This window comes from Artemia franciscana, chromosome 4, assembly GCF_032884065.1.
Source record: "Artemia franciscana chromosome 4, ASM3288406v1, whole genome shotgun sequence".
Lineage (NCBI taxonomy): Eukaryota > Metazoa > Arthropoda > Branchiopoda > Anostraca > Artemiidae > Artemia > Artemia franciscana.
The window spans coordinates 40542419-40569690 of record NC_088866.1 but is presented as its reverse complement, the minus strand read 5'-3'; the positions used below and the strand labels follow the sequence as shown (position 1 = coordinate 40569690).

Below are 27272 nucleotides of genomic sequence, written 5' to 3'. Positions count from 1 at the left end.
TCAAACACCTTGGAATAATAAATGAATACTTGGATGTTTATAAATTCCGATGTTTACTTACTTCTTTACCGTATAAAAATGACCTGAGTTAACCAAACTGCGAATAAAGTCCTTCAGCTTTAACAAAAACCTAATGATAGCATACAATCTACAATGGGAATGCTCGTTTGTCTGCAGGTAAGGGAAAAAATGTATACTCTCTTGCAAGCATCGGAAACCTACTAAAGTTTTGGGTCCTAATGTTGACTCTTCGGATTAGTTCATATAGATATTGTACAATATCATACGACAATTTTATTATACTGATTGGCCGGGAGTTACGGTTACTTACTAGTTATATAAACTGATATGTTTACCGCTTCTTTTTTTTTTTACTTGATACAGTAGAAGAGCACTTTAATAGTATTTCCTTTAAGGCCGCGATTAAGTGATCTTGAAAACATCGAGGTTCAAAATCAAAGTTAGGGTAGCCTTCTGTCTCTAATTCTCTAGAGACAGTCGATTGTCAAAAATCCTTCAAATAGCACTTATTCACTGGCGGAAATAGCAGGTTAATTATACCAGCTTGTCAATCTGGTCTCTTAGGGTGTTATCAACGATCTGAAACGATTCTTCCTGGCAAAAAACTTGTAAAAATTTCAGGTAGTTGAAAATATTCTATGGGACTGTTCGAAAACAAGGAAATACGTCGAAAAATGGTTACAATCATCTTACAGGCTATTGTCTTCTGCTTATGATAGTACCGATTTTGTTCTAAAAGCAATATCTTCACAGAGTACACTTGTGAAAAAGAGCGAGACATTTTCTGACATTTCTAAGCAATTAGAGGAAATAGAGCAAAATCCTAGCAAACATTTTGTAGCATCTTCAAGAAGCTACGGCCTGATATTAAAAGCAGTATCTTCTGCCAATGAATACTTGGGTACTTTTTAAATATAAATTTTGATTTTAACAAGGGGTTTTCGAGTTCCTTTAGTTCACTTAATCACGGCCTTAATTAGGAAACTATACTAAAGGCGATAAGACGATAGTTCAAAGAGTCGAGATGCAGATGAACTAGAATTAGACACTTGATAAAAAAAAAGAAAATGTATAATTCCAAATTTTTACAACAGAAAACTTCTACTTTTCCTTCTAATAAATACTGCCACGTCAATCTAGGCATACCACATAACGAGACATATTAAAACTCAGATAAATACATCTTACATAAAAGACTATTGGCAATTTTTACCTCAAACATACATTAGAATTACTTAACTAGTTTGACTAGCTTAGCACTAACATCCCACAGTTTCTTGGCAGTATCTAAGCCACATCTTTGTAAGGCCTTGCTCTCGTAAGGTTTACAGTCTCTGAAGAAACCCCACTTTCTGCCTTCTAAAGATTCAGATGTCGCACAGTACAAAATTGTCTGAGCTCCCTGTAACAATATAAAGCGAATTACGTTTTATTAAGTTGTAGAACGGAAAAACGTCAATGCCCTAATAAGTCTAAAGCCCAGAAAACATAAACTATCTAGTTCTGAGTAGGTTAGACATTAAGGGACAGAAGATTTTACTGCAAGAAAAAAAAGAAGTGCGATATCTAGAAATGTGTTGCCTACAAAAAAATGATGATCAAGCCTTTTTTTTATCAACCTTTTTTTTTTTAAATTTAATTATTCTATTAAGAGCCATCTATTGATTTTCGCTTGAAAGAAGTTCTTGTGAGGAAATCGAACATATTGAAAATGGCACATGTCTTTGTTAAAAAATATCAGGCCCGTTTTTGGCAAATCAATCTGCTAATTTCTTGAAATATTCTGACAGAAAACTTTTTTTTCAGAAAATCTCAGGACTCAGACCTTATTTCATACACCGTTTTTATAAGAAATTAAAGTTGATTCTTGTCAGTGGTCTGAGAACTTTGATGGAAACATTATACAGGTCCTCTTTTCAATGTCCAACTGGGCATTACAAATTTACCAAAATTTTTACAAAACAAAACGTAAATCCTAGCAGAATGACGTAAGACTAGAGAAACAATGCCTTAGCAGCAGAAAAGGGGGCCTGCACACTTAAAACAATTAATTGATTAACGTATCCTAACTATGCAGCGAGTTCAAAAGTTGTAGCTATTGGCCAATGTCCTTTTTGGCTATGCTTTTAGGGCCAATTTTGAGAGTAATCCCTGCCTCGGCATTAAAAAAACAAGAGCTAAGAGCTCATATGGCACTTGTGACGAGGCCGGAAGAGCCAAGAGCTCATATGGTAAGAGCTCTAGCAAAATTCTAAGGTACAATAGATTGGTTTAAAAGGAAAATCAGAGGCTTAATGCCGGTCGGGATTTAAAATAAGAGCTCTGAGTCACAAGGTCCTTCTAAATGTCAAAATTCATAAAGGTCTGATCACCCACTCGTAGGTTAAAAATACAACATTTATTCTAATTTTTCCTCTCCCTTCAGCCCCCCAGACGGTCGAATCAGGAAACGACTTAATCAAGTCAATTTGTGCAGCTCCCTGACATGCCTACCAGTTTTCATCGTCCTAGCACGTCTAAAAGCACCAAACTCGCCAAAGCACTGAACCCTACGCCCTAACTCCCCCAAAGAGAGCGGATCCAGTACGGTTACATCAATCACGTATCTACGACATTTGCTTATTCTACCCATCAAGTTTCATCCCGATCGCTCCACTCTAAGTGTTTTCCAAGATATCCAGTTTCCCCCTCCAACTCCCCCCGATGTCAACAGATCTGGTAGGGATTTGAAATAAGAGCCCTGAGGCATGAGTTACTTCTAAATGTCAAATTTCATTAAGATCCGGTCATCCGTTCTTAAGTTAAAAATACCTCTATTTTTTCCAAATTAACACCCCCCAGCTCCCCCAAAGAGAACGGATCCGTTCCAATTATGTCAATCACGTATTTATAACTTGTCCCTATTCTTCCCATCAAGTTTCATCCGATCTCTTCACTCTAAGCGTTTTCCAAGATTTCCGATTTCCAAGATTTCTGTTCCCCCCCTCCAAACCCCTGTGTCCCAGATTCGATTCAAATTTAAAATTGAACATCTGGGACATAAGATACTTCTATATAAGGTTTCATTAAGATCCGATCACCCATTCGTAAGATAAAGATACCTCAATTTTCACGTTTTCCAAGAATTCCAGTTTCCCCCTCAAATTCCCCCCAATGTCACCGGATCCATTGGTGCGGCAAGGCAATGGTGAGTAGTTTTGTGAGTAGTGAGAGGTTTTGTGAGTTCGGGATGCTAGTATAGGTTCGAAAATTAATGTTAAGAAGACTAAGTCGCTATAGCTAGGAATAAGTGGAGATGAGAAGGTGACGCTAAGTAACGAAAAGACTGATCAAGTGGACAGCTTCACTTACTTTGATAGTATTACAAGTAAAGACGATGGGAGCAGTGAAGATGTTAAAAGTAGAATAGCCAAGGCTCAGGGTGTTTTTTACAGTTGAAAAAAGTTCAGAAGAATGGGAAAATAAGTTTGTGAACTAGGATTAGAATAATGGAAGCTACAGTGATGACAATGGTCAAGTACGGTTCTAAAGCATGGGCACTTCGAAAAACAGGAAGAAGATTTGCTAGATGTTTTCCAGAGAAATTGCCGACGAATTGTTTTGAGCACCAGGCTGACTGACCGTATTTCAAAAAATAGGCTGTACAAAAAGTGCATTTCAATTGCGCTTGCTAGGGCTATAATGACAGAAAGGTTGAAATGGCTAGGGCACGTTCTGCAGACGAAGGATGACAGATTGCCGAAGATCGTCCTTTCCAGCCAACCGTCTTGGGCTAAATGGAAAGCAGGTCATCCGCGGTTGGGGTGGGAGGATATCGTAAAGAAAGATTCAAGGGAAATGAAAACTTCCTGGGAAGGTGTAAATAGGAAGGGGTTGAATAGATTAGGATGGAGGAAGAGTGTGCGTAGCTCTGTTGGCCTCAGGCTACTTTGTGCTGTGGTGAGTTGTTAGTAGTAGTAGTAGTAGTGGTAATATGATTGGTATATTTGTTCACAACCAAAAAACTTCAACATATAAATAATAGCAGTAGCAATTCTAAAGAAGACACGAGAAAACCCACTGGGGCTGAGTTGCTACTAAACAACTAGATAATTACGAAAAAAAAGAATGTTGAAAAAAGAACCAGGGGACAAATCCTCTCATCAAAAGAAAATGGAAAAGCCACACAAAAAACAAGAGAGCTATGGGTGCTAACCCTCCCCACCCAAAAAATATAATTCATTTTACTTTTAAAAAGCTGTTGGTGTACAGCCACCCTAATGCTTGAGGAAAGAGAATTCCATACACTGTCTTAGATGCCAGATCGTAAAACCACCCCACATACTTCTACGGTGCTCTATGACTGAACCCTCGACGCTTCTAGTATTATAACCATGTATATTCACATTACTTGTATACAGTAAGCAAAATACTTCAGGGCATACATCATTCCAACATTCGTAAGAAAAATAGCGGCCTGACACTCTCTTATCTGGCCTAATGAAAACGTGTCATTACCTTCGTTCACATATCTTCTGATTAGTCTTACTGCCTTGTTTTGTAAAATCTGAACACGTCTAAAATTTGAGTAGAAACAATTAGCCCATAAATAATTTTTAAGACACAACCATAATAAATGTGGGGACTAATCAGTGAGTGATATAGCAGACGAAGAATTCCAACTCCCCTGGCTACTTTTGAAGCAGCCAAGTCACTATATTGTTTCAATGATAAAAGACAATCCAAGCAAAATTCAAGGTATCCCAGACTCTCATATTGCTTCAGCGGTTTTGGTGCAAGGAAAGCTTTTCCAGGAAAATAGGTGGTGTTCCTGTTCTGCTGTACACTACAGAATTCGTATTATTTACATTAACAGATAAAAGGCTAAGGCTTATAAAGATATAAAGCTGGTTCAAAACATTTTTCACTTTTTCCAACATAACTCAATACAATTACAAGAGAGACTAGTTTACTGTACAATCGGCAAACGACGTGAAACATGAATCAGGCAAGTAAAACCTAATGTTATCAAAACTTCATAAATAAAGAAGCAAACCCTGTGGGACACCATATTTAGCAAGGAATTGACTAGAAACAACATCGTTTAAAAAACAAATTTGACAGATCTTCCATCTAAAAACTCTCAAACCAATTCAAGCAAAATCCCCTAACACCTAAACACTGTAAACGATGTAGTAAAATTCTTAAATCAGCTATATAGAAAGCTTTCGTAAAATCAATAAAACTGCAAGAGCAAAATGACCACTATCTAGGCATTTGTTCACAAAATCAGACAAATGATGAACCACGAGATTTTTCAAGCTCAGTTTCCTAAATACATACTGAGTAACAGACGGGAGCCCATGGTTGGTGAGGTAACCATACAATCGAAGGTGTAAGACTTTCTCTATTATCTTAGAGCAAAAAGGGAGGATGGAGATTGGCCTCCAGTTTCATTTTTCCTCTTTAGGCGATGGAATTACTTTTTCTTCCTTTAAAGCACTCGGGAAGGTTCCAGTCTGTAGCAAGAAGTTAATTATGCGCAGAAAACATGGTAGGAAGTAAACTATGGCAGCCTTGAAAGTACTGAGACTCAAAACCACAGGATGTACAGGGCTCGAACTGGAATTCTGATCCTTCTCTTCTGTTTCCCTGAAACCCCTCCTGATGATATTGCCCTTTTCTCTTTTGGCTTATTCGTGGACACATTCACCAACCTTAGAGAAATACTCACCAAAATAATTTTCAATAGTTGCTTTATCAGTTATTACAAAACCATTCATTTGAAACGCAATAATTTTAGAATTTATTTTATTCCCCATAATTCCACTAAACACTACCCACGTTCTTTTAGTAACACCACGTTTGACCTGGATCAGGTTGTGATAATGTCTTTTTTTTACGTTTTCTTCTAAGATAGTTGACTTTGTTCCTGGCCACCCTGAATAACTCTATATCTTCATCTTTTTCAGTAGTGAGATATTACTCATACAGTGAATTTCGGATTTTTATTTTACAAATTATTTCACTTGCTGTTCAGGATTTCCAGAGTTCATCTTTTTGTTCACGAACTAAATAGAAGTTTTATCATAGATGCGCTGAACAATGGAGATCATCATATCATAAGCAAGGGATACATCATCGGTTACATCAAACACAGGTTGACAGCCAGTAAAACTTAGCTGTTCTGCAAATCGAAATTTGAGTTTTTCAAATGCCAGACTAAATTTCCTCTTCCTCAATATTTCTTGTTTCTAGAGATGAAATAATTCCAGTGACCGGCAAATGATCAGAGGCTGGATATACAATGACATCACCATGGCTTTGATTCAGATACTTAGAGCTTACAAAAATGTTATCAATTAACGCTGCTGAATGACTCGTAATCCTCGTAGGAACACTGACTAGTGGGTACAGATCTTGTCAAACCATAAAATTGAAAGATCAAAATTTTCTAAAAGATTAAAATTCTAACTCTTATACATGTAAAATCACTTCCAACAGCCAATGGACAACTCATAAATTAGTCAGACCCATCACAGAACTCCTCGAAACAAGCACTGGGCGGCCTATACACCATAGCAATAATTACCTTCTTACTCTTCAAGACTATTTCTAATAAAAAAAACTTTCAATCTCACTTTCAGCCCAATTTACTAAATCGTCTCTAATCTTAAAATTCATATTAATCTTGATCAAAAACCCAATGTCTCCATTATTTATTGATGACCGGTTCTTAACTATAATGTAATATCCAGGAAAAGAATAAGGCGAGAGAGAAAGGTCATGGCTCAAAACGTTTTACAAACTCCAAAAACATCAATAGCCCTCCTTGTATCTTCAATTAACTGCAATAGCTCTAGATCGTTAGGTCTAGGTCATTATGTGGCGATTCCATAAACAAACGCAAAGATTTTTTTCATGAAGGTGTACTTCATATGTATTGAAAAGCCTAACGGAAGAGTTTCCCCAACTGGGTTGAAGTCCTATAGGAGAAACTGGTTATTTATGTGCCAAAACAAAGCTTGATCAGTATCCAATAGGACACTTCAAGCAAGCTAGATTGAAGAAAATAATTTCAGAGGAAAAAGACGAAAAAAGAAGACAAAAAATACCATAGATGGAAAGAAAAAAAACAAAAACGAACAAAAAAAAAATATGAAAAAATACAAAACAAGGAAACATTAAAAAATACACAAGCATGTGGGTATTAGCTTAAAGCGTATCTGCAAGTGATCTGAGTCTCTTTGGGTTTGTATCACCTTCTTGTCGTACAAATCCCACTTCGCTGTCTGCGCAAGCAACCCTGGAGATTTTAAAATAATTCAGAAATTGGAAGATACAAAAACTTACCGATTTGGGCCCTCTCATGAAGAGAAAAGCGATTGGAAGCATTGCAACATATCCATACCAAGGAATTCTACTATTTCGGAAAAGACCAGTATATACCCATCCAGGGCAGAGAGCGAAGACAGAGACATCAGTATCTTCCAACTGTTTTGACAGCTCCCATGCAAATAGTCCGTTTGCTAATTTAGAATTGCAGTACCCTGCACCGGCACCACGACGGCTTTTTGGTATTTCTTTTTCGAAGTTGAGATTCTCAAAATCAATATTTCCTTTTTCGTGCAGCATTGAGGAGACTACTACAATCCTAAAATTGAAGAAGCAGCATAAAGGAGAGATTGCTGAAACCAAAAGTATAGAAGGGAGTCTCCAAGAATATATACAACAAGATAGTAAGTTGAATTAAACAAAAATTTTGAATTCTACAAAAAGGTTATACGCCTATTCAGCTTCAAATCTTACAACTGAAGTAGGATAATTGTGTGAACCAAGGTTCATTCAGTATAGTGGGTGCTATCGTGTTCAAGAATAGCAATATACAACTGCAAAAGTCAAAAAAATTCAAATCCTAGGCTTCATTAGTTAATCTTGGTATTGACCCAAGTAAACACGTGGAACTTCAAAAACCTAATAAACAATTTGATTAGGAGATTCTACCACATATTTTTGTAGACATTCAATGTTACTAGTAACCATAAAAAAAAACGAATATTGACTTTATCAGTTCAGCTAACCCCTCCATCTATCTACTTGCACGACTGCAATCATTAAACCTTTCCACAACAAAGAGTGTAGAGTAGGTGCATCCACAAATTTCGTATTGGACTTCTAAACCATTTTACGCTTTTGCTAAATCCGATATAAATTTGATATTTAAGTATTGACCAATTACTGATCGTGGTCTGCTCAGTTTTGAAACATGGCTTTTAGAAGAGCAATGGGAAGATATATTTGCAGGCGACGAATTGAATAAGAAAGCCGAACATTTCCGATAAGAAGCCGATGAGAAAAACTTATCAATAATTATTTACTTCACTTTCCAGAGGACAAAAAGAAAAGATGCTCTAATGATAAATTAAGACTATTCCGCCAAGGAAAAACTGTAGAAACTAACCTACTAAGAAAATGTATAAAAAAAAAAGCAGATTCGGAAAGCTTTAACCCAGTTATTATATTACCATAATAAATTAAGTGAGCTCTCTAAAGCACGGCTGAAGCAGTGGTATAATACAGTCAAGAAAATCGATGGTAAAACAGTAAAAAATATTGATTTTAATCTTGATGTTCCCTCTAAAACAACAGCTAACTCATTAAACAAACACCTTGCCGCTATTGTAAAAACCCTCCCTGCTCTCTCATACAATATTCCCCACCCCCCAGCACCAAACCCGAATGTCCCTGTAGTACAGCCTGTTGATGCCCAGGCGAAAATACGTAAAGTAAAGAGAACTTGCAATATGCCCCCTTGACATTTCAATTGATTTAGTAAAAGCATTTTCTGGTAAGTTATCAAAACTTTAAAAAAAAATTTTTTAATACACTAAGTAGAAGTGGTTGGTTCCTTAGTGCTGGAAAAAGGATACATTACAACCATACAGAAGAAAGGTGTTAGTTTAGATTTTATGGAGTCCAAACAGTTACTTTAAGACCAATATTCTCAAAACTGTATGAGAGCTTGGCAGAAGATGGGCTTAAAAAGACGGTTCTTGAGCTTATTGATGAACAAGAATTCGGAAACATGAAAGGTTTATCAACCCCCCCCCCCCCCCGGCGCCAAACCCGGATGTCCCTGTAGTACTGCCTGTTGATGTCCAGACGAAAATACGTAAACTATAGAAATATTGCAATATGCCCCCTTGACATTTCAATTGATTTAGTAAAAGCATTGTCTGATAAGTTATCAAAACTTTTTCAAAAAAATTTTTAATACACTAAGTAGAAGTGATTGATTCCTTAGTGCTGGAAAAAAGGATACATTACAACGATACATAAGAAAGGCGTTAGTTTAGATTTTATGGAGTCCGACCAGTTACTTTAACACCAATATTCTCTAAACTGTATTAGTACCCCCCCCCTTCCCCGGCGCCAAACCCGGATATCCCTGTAGTACAGCCTGTTGATGTCCAGGCGAAAATACGTAAACTAAAGAAATATTGCAATATGCCCCCTTGACATTTCAATTGATTTAGTAAAAGCATTTTCTGATAAGTTATCAAAACTTTTTCAAAAAAAAAATTTAATACACTAAGTAGAAGTGGTTGATTCCTTAGTGCTGGAAAAAAGAATACATTACAACCATACATAAGAAAGGCGTTAGTTTAGATTTTATGGAGTCCGACCAGTTACTTTGAAGCCAATATTCTCTAAACCGTATGAGTAGTACCCCCCCCCCCCCCGGCGCCAAACCCGGATGTCCCTGTAGTACAGCCTGTTGATGTCCAGGCGAAAATACGTAAATTAAAGAAATATTGCAATATTCTGATAAGTTATCAAAAATTTTTCAAAAATTTTTTTAATACACTAAGTAGAAGTGGTTGATTCCTTAGTCCTGGAAAAAAGGATGCATTACAACCATACATAAGAAAGGCGTTAGTTTAGATTTTATGGAGTCCGACCAGTTACTTTGAAGCCAATATTCTCTAAACTGTATGAGAGCTTGGCAGCAGATGGGCCTTAAAAGACGATTCTTGAGCTTATTGATGAACAAGAATTCGGAAACATGAAAGGTTTATCACCCCCCCCCCCCGGCACCAAACCCTGATGTCCCTGTAGTACAGTCTGTTGATGTCCAGGCGAAAATACGTAAACTAAAGAAATATTGCAATATGCTCCCTTGACATTTCAATGGATTTAGTAAAAACATTTTCTGATAAGTTATTAAAACTTTTTCAAAAAATTTTTAATACACTAAGTAGAAGTGGTTGATTCCTTAGTGCTGGAAAAAAGGATACTTTACAACCATACAGAAGAAAGGCGTTAGTTTAGATTTTATGGAGTCCGACCGGTTACTTTGAAACCAATATTCTCTAAACTGTATGAGAGCTTGGCAGCAGATTGGCTTAAAAAGACGATTCTTGAGCTTATTGATGAACAAGAATTCGGAAACATGAAAGGTTTATCGACGGCACATTACCTGGTCAGTCCCCTCGATACTGTATATAAATTACTTGAAAAGCCAAATACTGGCTCAATCTCCTTTTGATTGACCTCCAAAAGGCTTTTGATCAGGTTCGTCATAATGTTTTAATTGAAACATTGCTTACTGAATTTGATGTACCCCATTTTCTTGTCAATATTATTGCATTTTTTCTCCCATGGCTCTGTATTAGGTCCTACTTCTTTTTTTGATTTATTTTTTTTAATGATCTGCCAAATGTTGTTGCAACTACATCTAGAATTAAAGATCTAGTCGATCCTTCATCTTCTGTATCCAGGATCACTACACCCTTATTTGCTTACGATGCGACATTGATGTGTGTTGCTCCAAATGAACAACAACTTTAGTTTACAATTATTACAGCAATGACTATGACATGTCTTTGGTTAAAGGTAAACCGGCTTTACCTAAATATAAGTAAGTCAAATTTTGTTATCTTTCCACGGTCTCCAAATTATTATCTTAGATTACGGGAATAGCTTAGCTGAAGGGAATTGTTAAGCGGTCAAGTTCCGTTAAGTAACTTGGGATTATTATTGACGAAAATTTATCATTGACAAAAATTATTATTGACGAAAATCTTATTAAATATGTTTATGAAATACATCAAATATTTTTAATACAATAACTAGAAATGATTCCTTCCCTAAGTGCTGGAAAAAAGGATACATTAAACCCATACAGAAGAAAAATGTTAGATTGAATTTTTAATGAGTCCAACCTTAACACCCTTATTGTATAAACTGCATGAGATCTTGGCGGCAGGTTAGCTTAAAAGACGGTCCTTGAACTAATTGATGAATGACAATTCAGAAACATATATGGTTTATTAATGAACACATTACCTGGTCAATCTCCTCGATACTGAACATAAATTACTTGACAAGCCAGACACCTGGCTCAATCTCCTTTTAATTGACTCCAAAAGGCTTTTGATCTAGTTACTCATAATGTTTTAGTTGAAAAATTGCAGAATAAGTTTAATGTCCCCGTTTTCTAGTCAATATTATTGTATCTTTTCTGTCAAATAAGAGTCAAGTTGTTAAGTACAAAAATGTTTATTCTGATTCACTCCCTATTTTTTGCGGAGTTCCACAGGGTACGCTTTTAGGTCCTTTACTATTTTTGGTAATGATTAACAATATTGCAAACGAATCAGCCGATCAATAGAAGTTCGTGGATGACATGTCATTGCTCGAAAGTGCAGAAGAAATATTCTGAGCAGTGCAATGGAAATTCTCGAAGACTTCGCAAGTGAAGCAGCCCAGTCAAAAATGACAGTGAACTTCCATAAATCTTATATTATGACCTTTAGTTTTCTTAAATCAAAGCCACCACTTATAATCCCAAATGAAATAATTACAGCAAAAACCAAATTCTTAGGTAACACACTGACTAGCGATTTCAAATGGGAGGTCCACATTTGCTCCATTGTTCAACAGGCTAGTATATCTCTGTCTCTCCTTAAGCTATATGCTAAATTTTCATGCCCAAGAACCACATATTCTCTGCCTTTATACATCTTTTATCTGTCCACGACTTGACTGTACTTGCCCGGTGTGGCATTTTGGTCTTCCGGTGGATCAGTCCGATAGACTAGAAATCACCCAGAAGAGAGTCCTGAGAATTATCTACAGTCAGAACAAAGTGCCTTACATTCTCCTCCTCAAGAAATTCTGCCTCCTTACCTTGGCAGCTCGGCCTTTTACTCTTTGTACCAATTTCGGAAATAATGTGCATCATTACCCACACTTTCAATGTGTACTCCTAGCCCCTTATTGCACTCCAAAACCCCGTTTACCCCGACCAAAAGTACCGAAAATCCTGGTTTTAAATCCTATTAATGCAAGAACTGAGCGTTACAGAAAGAGCATTGTGCCAGCGTTTGTTGAAATCATAAATAAGTGAAATAAAGTTTTGTTGATTCATTTTTATTTGACAGGCCAGTTGGATTCATTGCTGTATGTTTTTTATGGTGTACTTATGTTTTTATTTATGCCCTAATTTTTATTGATTTTACTTATATTACATAAAAAAAACTAGTTTTTTTAACTGAAAGTAAGGAGCGACATTAAAACTTAAAACGAACAGAAATTACTCCGTATATGAAATGGGTTGTCCCCTCCACAATCCCTCGCTCTTTACGCTAAAGCTTTTAATTGTATTAAAAAGCAGAATTGTGGCAAAGAGTCAAACTTTAGCGTAAAGAGCGAGGGATTGCGGAGGGGACAACCCATTTCATATACGGAGTAATTTCTGTTCGTTTTAAGTTTTCATTTCACTCCTTACTTTCAGTTAAAAAAACAAGTTTTTTCTTATTTAATTTCTGAACATTTTTGAATTAATGCATGGTTGATTTTGGCTCTCCACACATAAATTATTAAAATGAAATTTGCATATTAATCCTTTATTTGGCTAAATGGCTTTCTCTTAGTTTTGATCAGACGATTTTGAGAAATAAGGGATGGGAAAAGAGGCCTAGTTGCCATGCAATTTTTCGGTTACATAAAAAGGCAACTATAAATTTTTATTTTTAACGAATTTTTCTATTAGTAAAAAATATACGTAACTTAAGAATTATCTTACGTAACAAACTTTTATATTCTTTAATTTTTATTATGTATATGAGAGGGTTTGTACCCTCGTTAATACCTCGTTCTTTACACAAAATCGCAAGTTTTGTCCCAATTCTTTAAGAATGACCCCTGAATCAGAAAGGCCGTAGAATGAATAGTTGAAATTACTAAAAATACTATAGCATAAAGAGCGAGGTATTTATCTCCTCCTGAATACCTCGCTCTTTATGCTAAAGTATTTTTAGAACCCCTCACATGCGTAATAATCTCTGTTAGTTTTAAGTTTCAATGCTACTCTTTACTTTTAATTGAAAAAAATTTTTCCATGTTTAGTTTTTCATTGTTTTTTTACAGTAATTTTAGAAAATCCTGCGCCCTTTTCATTGAATTTGTTCCCCCATGACACATTTCTCCATGGAAAGATCCTCCCACATAGCCCCCTCCCCTCAACCCCACCCCCAAAACCAAAAAAAAAATCCCCTGAAACCGACTGTACACTTCCCAATAACCATTATTATATGTAAACACTGGTCGAAGTTTGTAAGTTGCAGCCCCACCCCCAGGGACTTTGGGGGAGTAAGTCATTCCCAAAGACATAGTTATTATGGTTTTTGACTATGCGGAACAAAATGGCTATCTCAAAATTTTGATCTGTTGATTTTGGAGAAAAAATGAGCGTGGGAGGGGGCCTAGGTGCCCTCCAATTTTTTTGGTCACTTAAAAAGGGCACTAGAGCTTTTCATTTCCGTTAGAATGAGCCCTCTTGCGACATTCTAGGACCACTTGGTCGATACCATGACCCCTGGAAAAAAAAAACAAAAAAAAAACAAACAAACAAATAAACACGCACCCGTGATTTGTCTTCTGGCAAAAAATAAAAAATTCCACATTTTTGTAGATAGGAGCTTGAAACTTCTACAGTAGGGTTCTCTGATACGCTGAATCTGATGGTGTCATTTTCGTTAAGATCCTAAGACTTTTAGGGGGTGTTTCCCCCTATTTTCCTAAATAAGGCAAATTTTCTCAGGCTCGTAACTTTTGATGGGTAAGACTAAACTTGATGAAACTTATATATTTAAAATCAGCATTAAAATGCGATTCTTTTGATGTAGCTATTGATATCAAAATTCAATTTTTTAGAGTTTTGGTTACTATTGAGCCGGATCGCTCCTTACTACAGTTCGTTACCACGAACTGTTTGATTACTTCCTTTCACTTATTTTACTCACATTTTACTTATGTACTTTTGTTTGTGTACTTAAGTACTCATTTTTATTCATTTTATTCATTGTGCCCATTTTATTTGACAGGCCAGTTTGGTTCATCGCTGTGGGCAATGTTTTAATATTTAATTTAAGTACTTATGTTTTTTGGTGTTTTTTTTCTGTATTCAATGTAGGCTAGCTGACTGAAAGCAACAAGTTTTTTATGTTGTGAGAGTTTGCTAGATGATAAAGTACTATTCTACTTTATTCTAAACCACATGAGTGAGTAAGCAAAATTCATGCAACGAAAAGATATGACGAGAATCAAATAAAAAATCATTTCATAGCCTGGCTTTTATCGCTGGGCTTTGGTCAATGCTAGGATTAACTGATAGAAATTATGATCACACAACTTAAATCTAAAGCTACTACTATACTTTATCTGCTAAGATTTTTGACTTTTAGGATCTATGCTTTATATTCCTCTTTCAAAAAAGTTCTATTCCTGTGCAATTCTTCCCTGATATTACTACTTCAACGAAGTACAAGCTTGTCTATAATTACTTTTAAGGTTATGCTTTAAAAAAATAAATCTTATGTAATGAAATAAAAAACAAAAATTCAGATATGCATTTAAATTGTCCGCTTTTGTCTCTGTTTGTTTTTTGTGTCTTTAACATTCAAGTATATATATATCCTAGCCCTCAAAAAAGATAGCCGCGCTAAACATGCATATAGGTCGCTAAAAACCGTTATTTCCACCATAAGATAAACTTCATTTAAAAATCATAGAATCGGCTGAATAGTAACCAAAACTCGAAATAACGGTTATATAAATACGGATTTTGGTACAAAAATATATATCAAAAGAAACAAATTTTTATGCTAATTTCAAATATAAAAAATTTCATTAAGTTTAGTCTTATCCATCAAAGGTCACGAGCCTGAGAATATTTTCTTGATTGTCGAAAAAAGAATGAAACTGTCCCTAAAAATCGATTGATCTTAATAAAAACTAGACCTACGTTGCCCGGGCAACGTGAAGTGTTGCAGCAACCTTTGTCCGGGTTTGCCGACTTAAGTGTTGCGAGAGCTACACTTTGGTTTTGTTTCTTCGCTATCGATCAGTAATCACAGGATCAAAGGCTATTCCTCAGCGTTGAAAAACAACAACAATAGTATCGAAAGAAGGGACTAAATTGACTTTGCAGCCAGTTGAACTTTATCCTTTTCAATCGTCATATCGTGACTGATGAAAACTTGGAACAATATCTTATATAATCTATTTGGTATTATAAAGCTATCGGTAACTTTTCAGAATTAAGATACCATAGGTGACACTAATTATTACGAATTTACCTCATTATTTTACGTTATCGGTTGTACCCGTTGCGTAAACACTTAATTCTGTCAGAATTAAAGAGATCGAATACAATGTGCACCAATTTGCACAAATTTCTAGCCCAAAGTGAACAGATTCCTACTTACAAGTCCTTCTCCCATAAAAGGCATCAAGTTCACCGGAAACAAATAAATGGGTACACCAGCTAGTATAGTTGCAAACCCCTCATCGCTGAATTTGACTGTAGCCTAACAGTAGATTATTACCTACATGTCCCCTACATGTCTTACTACTGGAACCAAATTGGTTTTACCATTCAATACACTGGAAGCAAATAATAGATACACCAACTAGCAAAAGTTGCTAACCCCTCTTTGTCGAAGGTAATTATTACCTAACAGTCGCCTGTTGGTGACGAGTCTTCTATATGTCTCACAATTTGTATCGGCCTAGATTTCGTTTCAGTGTGTACCTTACTACTGAAGTTGTCAACCCCTCGAAACTTTCAAACTGGTGTACCTCATGAAGGAATTTTTGTACCAAAAAATGAATACCATATACACTGATCAGCTCATCAAGAGCTATCGATTGCCGTCGAAAAATATTCGACCTGTCTTAGTTCAAAACTTGATTTTTTTTTTTTTTTGCTGTAGGCCAACTTTCTAACGTCAACTCAACTAAATCTTAACTTTCATATTTTCTCAACTTAGAAAGGAGATAAGGATAACCTCCAATTTCTTTAGCAATGAGAGAACTTTTAAAGTTTATTAGGCACATCTGATAACATTTCTCTACGCCATTCCCAAGTCCAAAAAACCGAATGATAAACTCAGCTGAAATCACGACCAGAAATGGGTAGAAACAATCGATGGCACTTTCGGACCCGTGGGAAAATGCCACATTTTAGCTTCTGTAAATTTTTCTATTTATCACTCAAAGAAGATATATTGGCTGTGGGGCCGGGTAACTGTCACATATATTTAACACTTATAGATTTTAGTCAATCTTCAATATGAAAGTGATGCCTGCCTGCCTGCTTGCCTGCTAGAACGGAGCTTTTCACTGGAAAGCAGAAACATAATTTGATAAATTGAAAGCTTGGCTGCACAACTTCAGATATTCCTCTCTGACATAGACTATATAACTCCACTTTACTTCGCACACCATAAGCTCTGGCTCGTGGAGAAGCAAAAACCATCCCTTTTGGCCCCAGGCAAGAGCTTCCCAAAATGTAATGTCATATTCATCATTCCAGCCTGAGGTCCACACTTTCTGTAAAAACCGCACAGGTTAGACTCTTACCAGTTTCCAGGAATAAGCTGAGATCGGCGGCATAGGAAATAAAAAAGAAAACCGGGACAGAACCAAAGTGTTGCTCTCGCAACACAGTCACACTGTCTGATTCAGCGTATCCGACACCCTTAATGCATAGGTTTCAAGCTCCTGTTTTTAAAAATGTGGAACTTTGTATTTTTGGCAGAAGAAAATCACGGATGCGTGTTAATTTTTTTTTGTGGGTTTGCTTGTTTTCCCCAGGGGTAATCGTATTCACCCAGTGGTCCTAAAATATTGGAAGAGGGCTCATTCGAGCGAAAGTTAAACGTTCTAGTCCCCTTTTCAAGTGAGCAAATGAACTGAAGGGTGATTAGCCCATCTACCCGCTACTTTTTTCCCAAAATCGTCCTATAAAAATTTTGAGTCATTTACGTTTTTATCTACAACTTTATTTAGTCTTTTCGACCCAGTTCTTCCGCAGGCCACCAGTTGTGGTAGATTTTTCTGTGTTACTGTACGGTTGTTAACCTTGCCCTTGGAGGGGTTGTGAGTAAGATCCTAAGGTGATAAAAATTTGGCTAGTGTTTCCATAGGGATAGCCTGATCTATCTGAGGAGTCCCTACTGGGAATTGACGAGAAGCTTAAATAATTTTTCATAGAGAAGCTTGGTATAATATAATTACTTTATTTAACTCAACACAAACGGCATAAGGGAAATGGCTATATATATGGCACTGGGACTAAACGTCCCAGTTTAGGGGACTAAACACAAAAATGCGTCTTTTATATCATAGGTCAACTGTGTCATTTCAGATTACATACGTTCATAAGTAAAAAAGTGGTTATTTCTCAATTCCCTTTACAAGCCTATACTTACAAGGATGTGCGCTTATATCATAATAAAAAGTGGTATTTCAAAATGTTGCATTTTGTATTTTGTGTCTTAATATTTTTACTAAAATCAAACTCCTACTTAATTAGTCAGCTTTACTACACCATCTTCCTTTTTTCTCTTGTAATGTTTTCTCTTGTACTTTTCAGATATAAGAAGTTGTTTGAAATATCGAACGATTTTAAAAGTATACACTTGGTATCTTGTTTTGAGTTCAAAATCTGCCAAAACTTACCCTGAAAAGTCTAACTTAATAATCTGAGCCGTTTTTGAGATATTAATTTGTCAACTTTTTGACAATATTCATGAACAAAGTTCGTTTTGATTTATTTCAGCGTCCGTCTAAACGTTCCTTGAAAGCTTCAGCTTAATACCCTCTGCTTGCAATGTAGCAGCAGTTGTAGTATGAGCAAACATATTTAACATGAACTAATAAACATCCGAGATAATTTTTGATCCTGCTTTGCTAAAATTCTTATCTAGTCTTTCAACGTCCAAGCAAATGACTAACAACATTTTTTTTTTTTTTTTTTTTTTTTTTGCAGATCAAATGAACTCATGCTGTTACTTAATGGTGCTTTTTTGTTCTATTTTGAAAATGTGCTAATTAATATTTATGGTATCATAGGTTAAGTTTTGTTTGTGTTAAATGTCTTGACGATGCAAAATTCTTACCCAATTTTTAACTATGCGGTTTCCGTTCCCTATATGATGAGTTCTTACAGCTATTTGCTTGTTCTATAGCTCCCCTTTTGACATTTTGTATCTTTTATAAGCTTTTTAACCTGACTGGAATTCCTTAGTCTTTTCTTGTCATAAATACAGATTATAATGTACTTTTCTATGGCTTCTCGGTTTCATCTACCAGTTACTTAACTCAGTAAAGATCTGTTTGCTGCCCAATGCTTTGTTCTTGCATAGTAAAAGACAATGAGATCTTTTTGACGATTTTATTGTCCTCCATTCTTGTTTAGTATCAACCAATGATCCTCTAGTGAGGACATCTTAGTAGAACTAAAAACAAAGGATGGCTAAAACAAACGCAGATTTTAATTTTGTCCTCTATAAATAGGGTCGGTTTTAAGTTTTACAGCTGTTCTTTTTTTTCTTTTTTATCACTTCTTTCCTTGTCTTTTATGTCCAATCGATTGACGTCCTTTTCCTTTTCTATGTTGAATTTTAGAGCTGAGCAGTAATTTAGAACGAACTCTGTGGAAAACTGTTTTCTGTTGCCGTCTTTTTGTGTAATGGCGTTTATTTTTACATAAAAAGTCGTTGCATCATAACAGGCATCAAGTAATTGTAAAATTCAAATAAAAATCAAGGGTTTTCAATCTTAAATTCATTAAATTATCCGTAAAATTCTTGTTTTTGCTCCTTTCTCTCCCCTTCTCAAATTTTAAAAGAAACAGAACTCTTTACATTTTTGGAAAAAATTATCTTTTTTGCTCTCCCCTCACTAAAAAATTTACTGCTCATCCAAGCTCTTTTACTCCTTTATGACCTGTTTGTTCCTTTTGATCCTAATATGGCCTGTATGTTCCTTTTGCTCCTTGTATGGTCTGTATGCTCCTTTTGTTCATTGTATGGCCTTCGTAAGCCAAGAAAACCGCTTTTGGATTCAACAAACAGTAAAAATAAAGAATCCAGGACGTTTTATTTTTCCTTTATTTTAATAATAATTGAAAAACTTGTTTAAGTAGAACTTTATTATATCGTTTTCTTATAGCTTATCATATACTTTCTACTTCACGTTCTTAGAGTTAGGTTTTATAGAAGAGACCTAGATAAAAATATTGAATAAATTGGAAGGACAATCTTGATGATAATCCTAATCCTAGAATTCGTCATTGTTTTTTATCTTAGAAAAACAAGTGCAGTATCTTTGCACTCTTTAATCTATACTGCTAAATTAATAGATTAATAATTATGAAATAAATAGTCTCTTACTTCAAATATAATGATAGTGCAGTTAATTGGCAAATCGATTCTTTCAATTTGATTACTTACAGGAGTGCATTTATGCTCGTAATTTTTAAAATTGTGTCTTCTTTATGCTGAAAAGAAAGCATAATTTTAATTTGATTGATTTTTTCTTTTTGAAATAGCATCGTATTTGTGTAAACAGTGCTTTTATGTTGGTGATAGAATCGGGTAGACAGAGACGTGTTCAAAGCTGGAATACTTGTTGTTTTTTGATGGGTATCTCTAAGTTCTGTTTTGAAGGCCAATTTCCAAGATAGAAACGCTAATGAAAATACTATAGAAGAACCTCAACTATGCTACAAAAGAACTCTACAGAATTTTAACGAAAAACTAGGGGTGTCCTGCACAAGTATTCTTAAATATTGCCGAAAATCATCATTGAAAGAGGGTTTTTTATAGATAGGTATATTATTCAAAAAAAAATTACTCTACTTCTTGTCTAATTCTTTTTTTTTTTCTTTTATCCTGTGATGATTGTTCTATTCTGAGATAATATAAATGTAAATCCCTTCCATGTTTCCTCTTTCTTTTCTTTTATGGAAAATAAATTTGTTGCCATCATATATTTCTTACAGTTATGCAACATTTTTGTTCACTATTATAGCTTTTCTAACCTATATATATTCAAAAAATTCCAATAAATAAAATCGGATGTAGCAACAATAAATCAATTGGTGTGATATTTTAGATTGTAATTTCAATGATTTTTTTCACTTTATTTATGCAAGTCCCATAATTGTAATAATTGTCACTTGTAGACAAAAATTTTTTGACTTTCACACCATCTCTTAGTAACAGCTCCAGCGATTGAGCATAAGCAAAACTTCGCTTTACAGCACGAGAGTTTCTGAACCTCAGTCTTTTCGACTCTTGGCCATTCTTTAAAAAGAGAAACATCAAAGTAAGTGTCGAAATAGACAGCAAGCCAAAGTACTTTCAAGCGGTGACTTTTGCTGTAGCGTTTTCCAATATGTTCTGTAGGACATTACAGAGACATTTGGAGACGGTTTTATCCTGCTTAATCACTAATTTTTCCCGATTTGCCTAAACACTAGTCATTGAATCATGACCAGAAAGGCTATCAAGTAACTTTTTACACCTTGCTGGATTTTTCACTTCAGCAGGTAACTTGTTTATTGCAACAGTAACGTCATCAGAGACTATAGAATTCACCATCGCAGCTGATGAAAGCCTAGGAAATTATTCAATGTAACCAGCCAACTGAGTCAAAACTACATAAAGAAGTTGCTCACACGCATTACCTTTAGATGAAAGATGAGAGTAAGCCACTTATGGAATATAGGGTACCCATTCATTTGCTAAATTCTTACTTCACTTTGAAAATTTCAGTGCTATCAAAAGAGGCCAAATCATAACGTATAATGTCATCTTTATTAATTCCCGTGTTAAAACTCCTTTGAACAAAATTCAGCAATAGGGAAACTATTAGTTTATCTTGATTGTCTGTTTCTCGCATAGCTCATCGGTTATTTTTGGCTGCCTGGCATCATATCTATTTCTTCTTTATACAAGTGTTTGGAGAACTAGGTTAGCTAGTCTTCAAGGGTAGAAAAGCTTCCACCCCCTGGATATAAGTTTGGTGGCACGTCTTTCAAAACTGTTGTATGTTTTTTTTAATATAGGGAGGATATAAAAATTATATCTTAGAGCTTAAAACCAACAAGTCCATCACATGGAAGGCTTATGGCTTTTGGAGATCGATTGTAAAGGTTATACTTAACTAGCCACAGATTTCTTAGCATGGGTGCTGAAATTTAGTTCACTGTGAATAAAAAATTTCACTCGTTATTTACAAAGAGGATTGGATGGCTTCAAAGAAAATAGAATTGACAAGGATTAATTTTGCTGATATGAATGAATTGACAATTCTTTATATTTAAGTCAAGAAGCCACGCCTTATTTAATCTACCAACTAAAGGCAAGCCAGTACATCAATTAAGACAGGGCTTAAGTGTGACATTTACGATACTCAGGGAACATATTCATAGACAGAAAACGTTGCAACGCTGGTCGGTTATTCCCTCTATCACTGTCATCAAGCTCTCCAACATTTCCAGACATCCGGTGTTCCAGGTGAAAAATCAAGTAACTTTAAAGTAACTAGAGAAGTTACTTGAATTTTACATTCAGCAGGAATGGCTTTTGAAGTAACTAAGGTCTTATTCAGATAGAAAAAATATTACGACCAAGATTTTGATAACATTTGTTTTAGACTCATTTAGTCTGAATTTAGAATAACTTCCTGTGCATAAGTCCTTGTAAATATTGTAGCTGACGCCACCGACCAGTAGAGGAAACTCTTAGAATATTTTGGAACTGATCTTGAAATCAAAAAAATTAGATACACTCTAGGGGTGTATGAATAGGATATTCTAGGCTAGTTGCATGTTTAAACTTGTTTGTCTTGGGTATAGTTTGAATAACATAACCTCTCGCCAAGATAGCAAAAAGTAGCTAAACTAGAACTTTACAACAATTATTTTTTCTGCATTGTTTCCTGATAGCCTAACTTATATCTTAAATTTAACCCACTGTATAAAATTGACCTACTTTGTTCACAAAAAGAAAAGCAGAATGCTGCATAAATAATTTAATGCCAAATTCATTATGGGAAGGTATTAATTTTGCAATAAATCTGTGGGCATTAACCTAGATTTGGTTTAAATATCCTGTTTCTATATTAATTTCAGTGCATTAGTGTCTGAGATAGCATACAGTAGTGTTGACTATTGAAACTCTTTGGCTTAGGCCTATCACTTTCTTACATTCAGTTGAACTATTAAGGTTAGAATTTTAGACTTGGCTAGTTAAAATTTCCAAATGATGGCCTTTTTACTAGGCTATCTTGAAAAGTATTTGAGCTTACTAAATGATTTTTTAATGATGGATCTGCATCAAATGAGAGGGAGTTCCCCTAGATTTGGCAAAATACTTTGGGAATTTTCATTGAAATATATATATTTTGGTACATCCATCAAGGAACCCCCCTCCTCAGATTTTCAAAATACATTCCCTTCCCCCTCCCATTTACAGTCTTGTAAATTAGTGCCATTTGTGAATTAGCATAGCAGAAAGACTGGTTTTGTCCTGGATTTTTGTTTTATTTTATACTTGACTGATTTCAGCTTATTCATAGAAAATTGTAAGGGTTACATGTCTTCATTTTTATGGAATTTGTTTTTTTTTATTTATTGCATAATTTTATAGTATTTGCTTATGAATAGGTAAAACTTGTATCAGATCAAAGGTATAAGCTATATAAAAAATGCCAATTTTTCATTTTAATTAAAAATATTTTCTTGGGCATTAATTTGTGAACACAGAACATTTGGTTGTTAGGGCAATATGATTTTCAGAAACTTGTTTAATAACCAAATCAGGCTCATACTTAGGCCCATGACCTAAACTTAACAAGAGAAAGAAACAGAAACTTGCAGGTAGGATTTAATTTAGAGTAAAGTGGATGACATATATTTGAAATATTTCAGTTCACCAAGTTTAACCTTTATAAAGCAGAGTAGTCACAACACAGTTTTCAGTTTACTGTATTATAGTATTATGTTGTACACAGTATTTACAAGTATTATGTTGACTAATAATTTCATAGAAACAGATTTTTAGGACCAATAAAAAAGGATTCTGATTTTATTTAAAAATACATTATTTTGTTTTGCTACAAAGTCATTTATTGTTGTAACCTGCAATTATGATGTTATTCATCATCTTGTATACAAAGATGTCATCTTGTATACAATCATTGTGAGTCTTTATTTTGATGTGCATATTTGAAGAAAAAGTTTACCATATGTATAGACCAACTAACCCAAGAGGAACATTTTGAGTGTACCTGTACAACCAACAAGTCTCTTTTTGCTTCCTGGCTTTTGGCTATGGTCTGTTTTATGCTTTCTATTTAGCTAATTTTGTTTTGCTGGTTAAATAGCAGAAATATTCTTTATTTGACTATATTTTTGAGTTTAAGCTATTTTATGGTTTTCATTTAGTTATTTTCTTTTTTCCCAAGAAAGAATGTTGGTTCAATAGCAGAAATAATCATATAGGCTACATCACCTATCACTGTCTTTGTAGAATAAACTTCTAATTTCTTGGAATTAATTTTTTCAGGTTTGGCATTAATAAATTTACTCATAGATAACATTGGCCTCCAAAATTACAGTTTTGAAAATTCCGTAAAGTATTTTGCCAAGTTTCATGCTATTTGATATGTTAATTCCAAAAATGGTTCCCATCATTCCCATAATGTCAGGATTTTTCTTGAAAAATACATATTATTTTAAACAAAACCCAATTTGGAAAAGAATGATGTTGCCCAATTTCTCGTGTACTATCTGGTAACATTAGTTTCACCCAAAGCCAATAATTTGTTATTTCTTTATATTACATAGAAACAGTTTTTTAGGACTTAAAAGTTTCTGATTTTATTTAAATGGCCCTTGTGTTTCAAGAGTTAAAGAATTAAGACAAAAGGTCAAACTAGCATAAAGAGCAGAGTATTGTGGAGGGGAAATCAAATCACATAACTTTTCCTAGCTAGAATTTCTTCTTTGTGGAGAATTTTTCCTGCAGAAAATTCTCCCATCAAATATTTTTTTTCCCCAAAAATGCATTGATAAGCATCTTATCATTTTGGTTAAGGATGCAGTTGTTGGCTTGTTGCAAAATTACAAATTTCTGATGGAATGTAAACATTAACTTGCTTTTCTGAATTTACAACTAATTAGTGCAAACATAAATGCTTAATTTGGTGGTGTCCATTGTAATTCTGAGTAACTTGCAATATCAAGGATAATAACATCTTTGTTTTATTATACTTGACATCTAAAGTTTGTGTTTCCAAGATTTGTCAGGGGCTAGTAGCTACAGTAAATTCTTAAATGATTCATAAATGAGGGTAGCTTCCCCCTCCTTAATAACTCATTTTTCACCCTGAAGTTTTTAATATCTTATAAAAGTTTCTTAGGGGCCATTTTCATAAGGATTCAAGTTCAACTAAAATCCTTGTGAAACCAACAAAAGATGGATAAAATTCATCTCTTGTTCAACTTAGAGATGGGCTTCATAATCCAGTTAAAAATGTGGCAAAAAACATAATCCATCTCAGTGATACCTTAACTCATATAGTAAATTTCAAGCAGAACTAGCTTAGCCTACTAGCAGTTGTCTTTCATTTTGGAGAGGCCAGGCCACCCAAGCAAAGGGTGTATTGTCATTACAAATGATTTTGCTGAAATCAGCTGGTGGAAAACTATTAGGAAATTTACTGTTTAGAGATTAGGATATCACAAAATTAAGCATTCAATATGCTTGTTTGTAACAAACTTTTATACTCTTATATTTTTTTTTATTATGTATATGAGGGGGTTTGTCCCCTTATTAATACCTCACCTTTTATACTAAATCTTAAGTTTTGTCCCAATTCTTTTCACCACTACTACTATTCACCCCTGAATCAGAAAGGCTGTGGAATAAATAGTTGAAATTACCACCACTACTACTATATCATCTACAAATAATATACATGATAGCCTGAACCAATCCAAAGATACAAATGGGGCTCCATTATTTTTTCATAAAACTGTCTAAATCATTAACAAACAAGGAGAAAAGTTTTGGGGATAAAGTACATCCTTGTTTAACACCCAAATGAGACATAACTAGTCTAGAAAATTTCCCCATCACCTTTACAACAAACTTCACCCTCCTATACATAGCTGCTATTATTGCTACAAAACAAGACGGCAAGCCTATTTCTAACAGGCTTTCAATTAACAACCTCCTATTTACTGAATCAAAAGCACTTCTCAGGTCTAAAAAGATACAAATAGCCAACCATTTTTCCATCTCAATATTTCCAAAGTAAAAATATGGTCAATAGTGCTGAATGTCAATCTGAATCCCACTTGTACTGGACTCAGTATTTCCTCTTTATCTAACCAATCTCTTAGCCTCAATTCCAAAACCTTATTTGCACATTAGGGGAAGGGGGGGGGGGGGGGTGCATTATATCAAATACCTAACCTAACCACTTCTATATATAAATATTAATTTAAATGTAATTGCATCATAGCTTGTTTCACAAAAGAACCTAACTTTACTTATTGAGTGTGTTCTGAATAAAACACAAGTACCTAACAACCATATTGATGCATAGCTTAGATTTTTTGTTATGCATTGATGTATACAATTCTTCTCAATTCCTATTTTGATAGCAATACATGAGGGTTTGAGTTTCACATTATTTTGCATGATTGCATAGCCTACTAGTTTTCACCCTATTTTCTAATGTAGCAAGAAGTTAGGCCTACTTAAAAAAGAAAAAAATTATATGCTGACCAATGGTCAGCATTGCATAGCAAGTGATATCCTGATTCAATGTTTGTAGCTGGGAGTGTTACAAAACATTGATTCTTCATTTGAATTCATTTGAGTGCAAAAAACATTTGATTCTTCTTAAGTTTTTCCTCAAAATTTCTCTAGGTAGGCTAATCATTATAGTTAGGTGTACTGTGGCTAAGCTTACAGAGTCACACCATTGACCCTTATCCCAACCAAAATAACAGCAACACCAGGCCTTAAACTCCTAAGCTTAGGTTTTTAAGCCTGGAGTAGCCTACAAGAAACTTTGCTAGGAGGGCTCAAATGTATCTATAAATTAATATTAAAAAGTTGTTACAGGCTACCAATAAACTGCAAAGTTTTTTGAAGCACTTCAATGAATTACAGGATTCAATCTAGCCAAGGCTAGCTCAAGTAATTATCATTGAATGTTTTAAATCAGCTTCCAGAGTAACACAGTGTTTCTTTCTGTCAAGTGGGATTGAACTAAGCTTTCTTTGAACTATATACATTTTTTCTGGACAATTAGACCTATTACTCACTCTAGGCTATGCCACCTATATGTATTAAACTGTGAGATAAAACTGTTTTTCTTTGTTTTTGGCATTTTCTCTGGTCTTTTGTTACCTAGGTGTTGATTTAAGGGACCTACCTCAGCGCTGTGATTGATATATTTAGACTTTTGGGCAATTCATTTTAATTTCAATTCTCCAGCGAATCGCACATCTTCCCATTCTTCATTAAGCGCTATCAGTGTTGAATTTTTTTTCCCAGCGTTGCCGCTCATTCTGAAATTATGGCGTCCAATAGCTCAAAACGCCTAAAAACCCGCAACACCCGAAAAAGGAGTCGATAAGTGTGCTGTCTCTGGTTGTGTTCTGAGTGAGTCCTCGCCAGCCATTCAGTGTGATGAATGTGATTAAATGGCTCTGTGCAACATGTCTAGGAATGAGTACAGCCGAATACAACATTTTTTGCAAAATGAATGAAAGACTTGGAAATATTTGGACATGCCCATTATGTAAAACAAGTTCCAGTAAGCCTGATATTCCAAATATAGTGAAAAGCACTCTCGAATCCCATTGTAGTGAAATGCGTGACATGTTTGCTGGT

General features: G+C 34.9%; 1 protein-coding gene across 1 annotated transcript; it reads right to left on the bottom strand.

Annotated features, from left to right (window-relative positions):
• Positions 1-1074: 1074 nt before the first annotated feature.
• On the bottom strand, positions 1075-26906 carry LOC136026432 (retinol dehydrogenase 14-like). Its single transcript, XM_065703017.1, has 3 exons — positions 26812-26906; positions 7354-7654; positions 1075-1423 (listed from the first exon to the last, which is right to left on the bottom strand). Exons 2-3 carry the CDS (start codon positions 7633-7635, stop codon positions 1253-1255), a joined length of 453 nt encoding a protein of 150 aa, XP_065559089.1. The 5' UTR covers positions 7636-7654; positions 26812-26906; the 3' UTR covers positions 1075-1252.
• Positions 26907-27272: the final 366 nt, after the last annotated feature.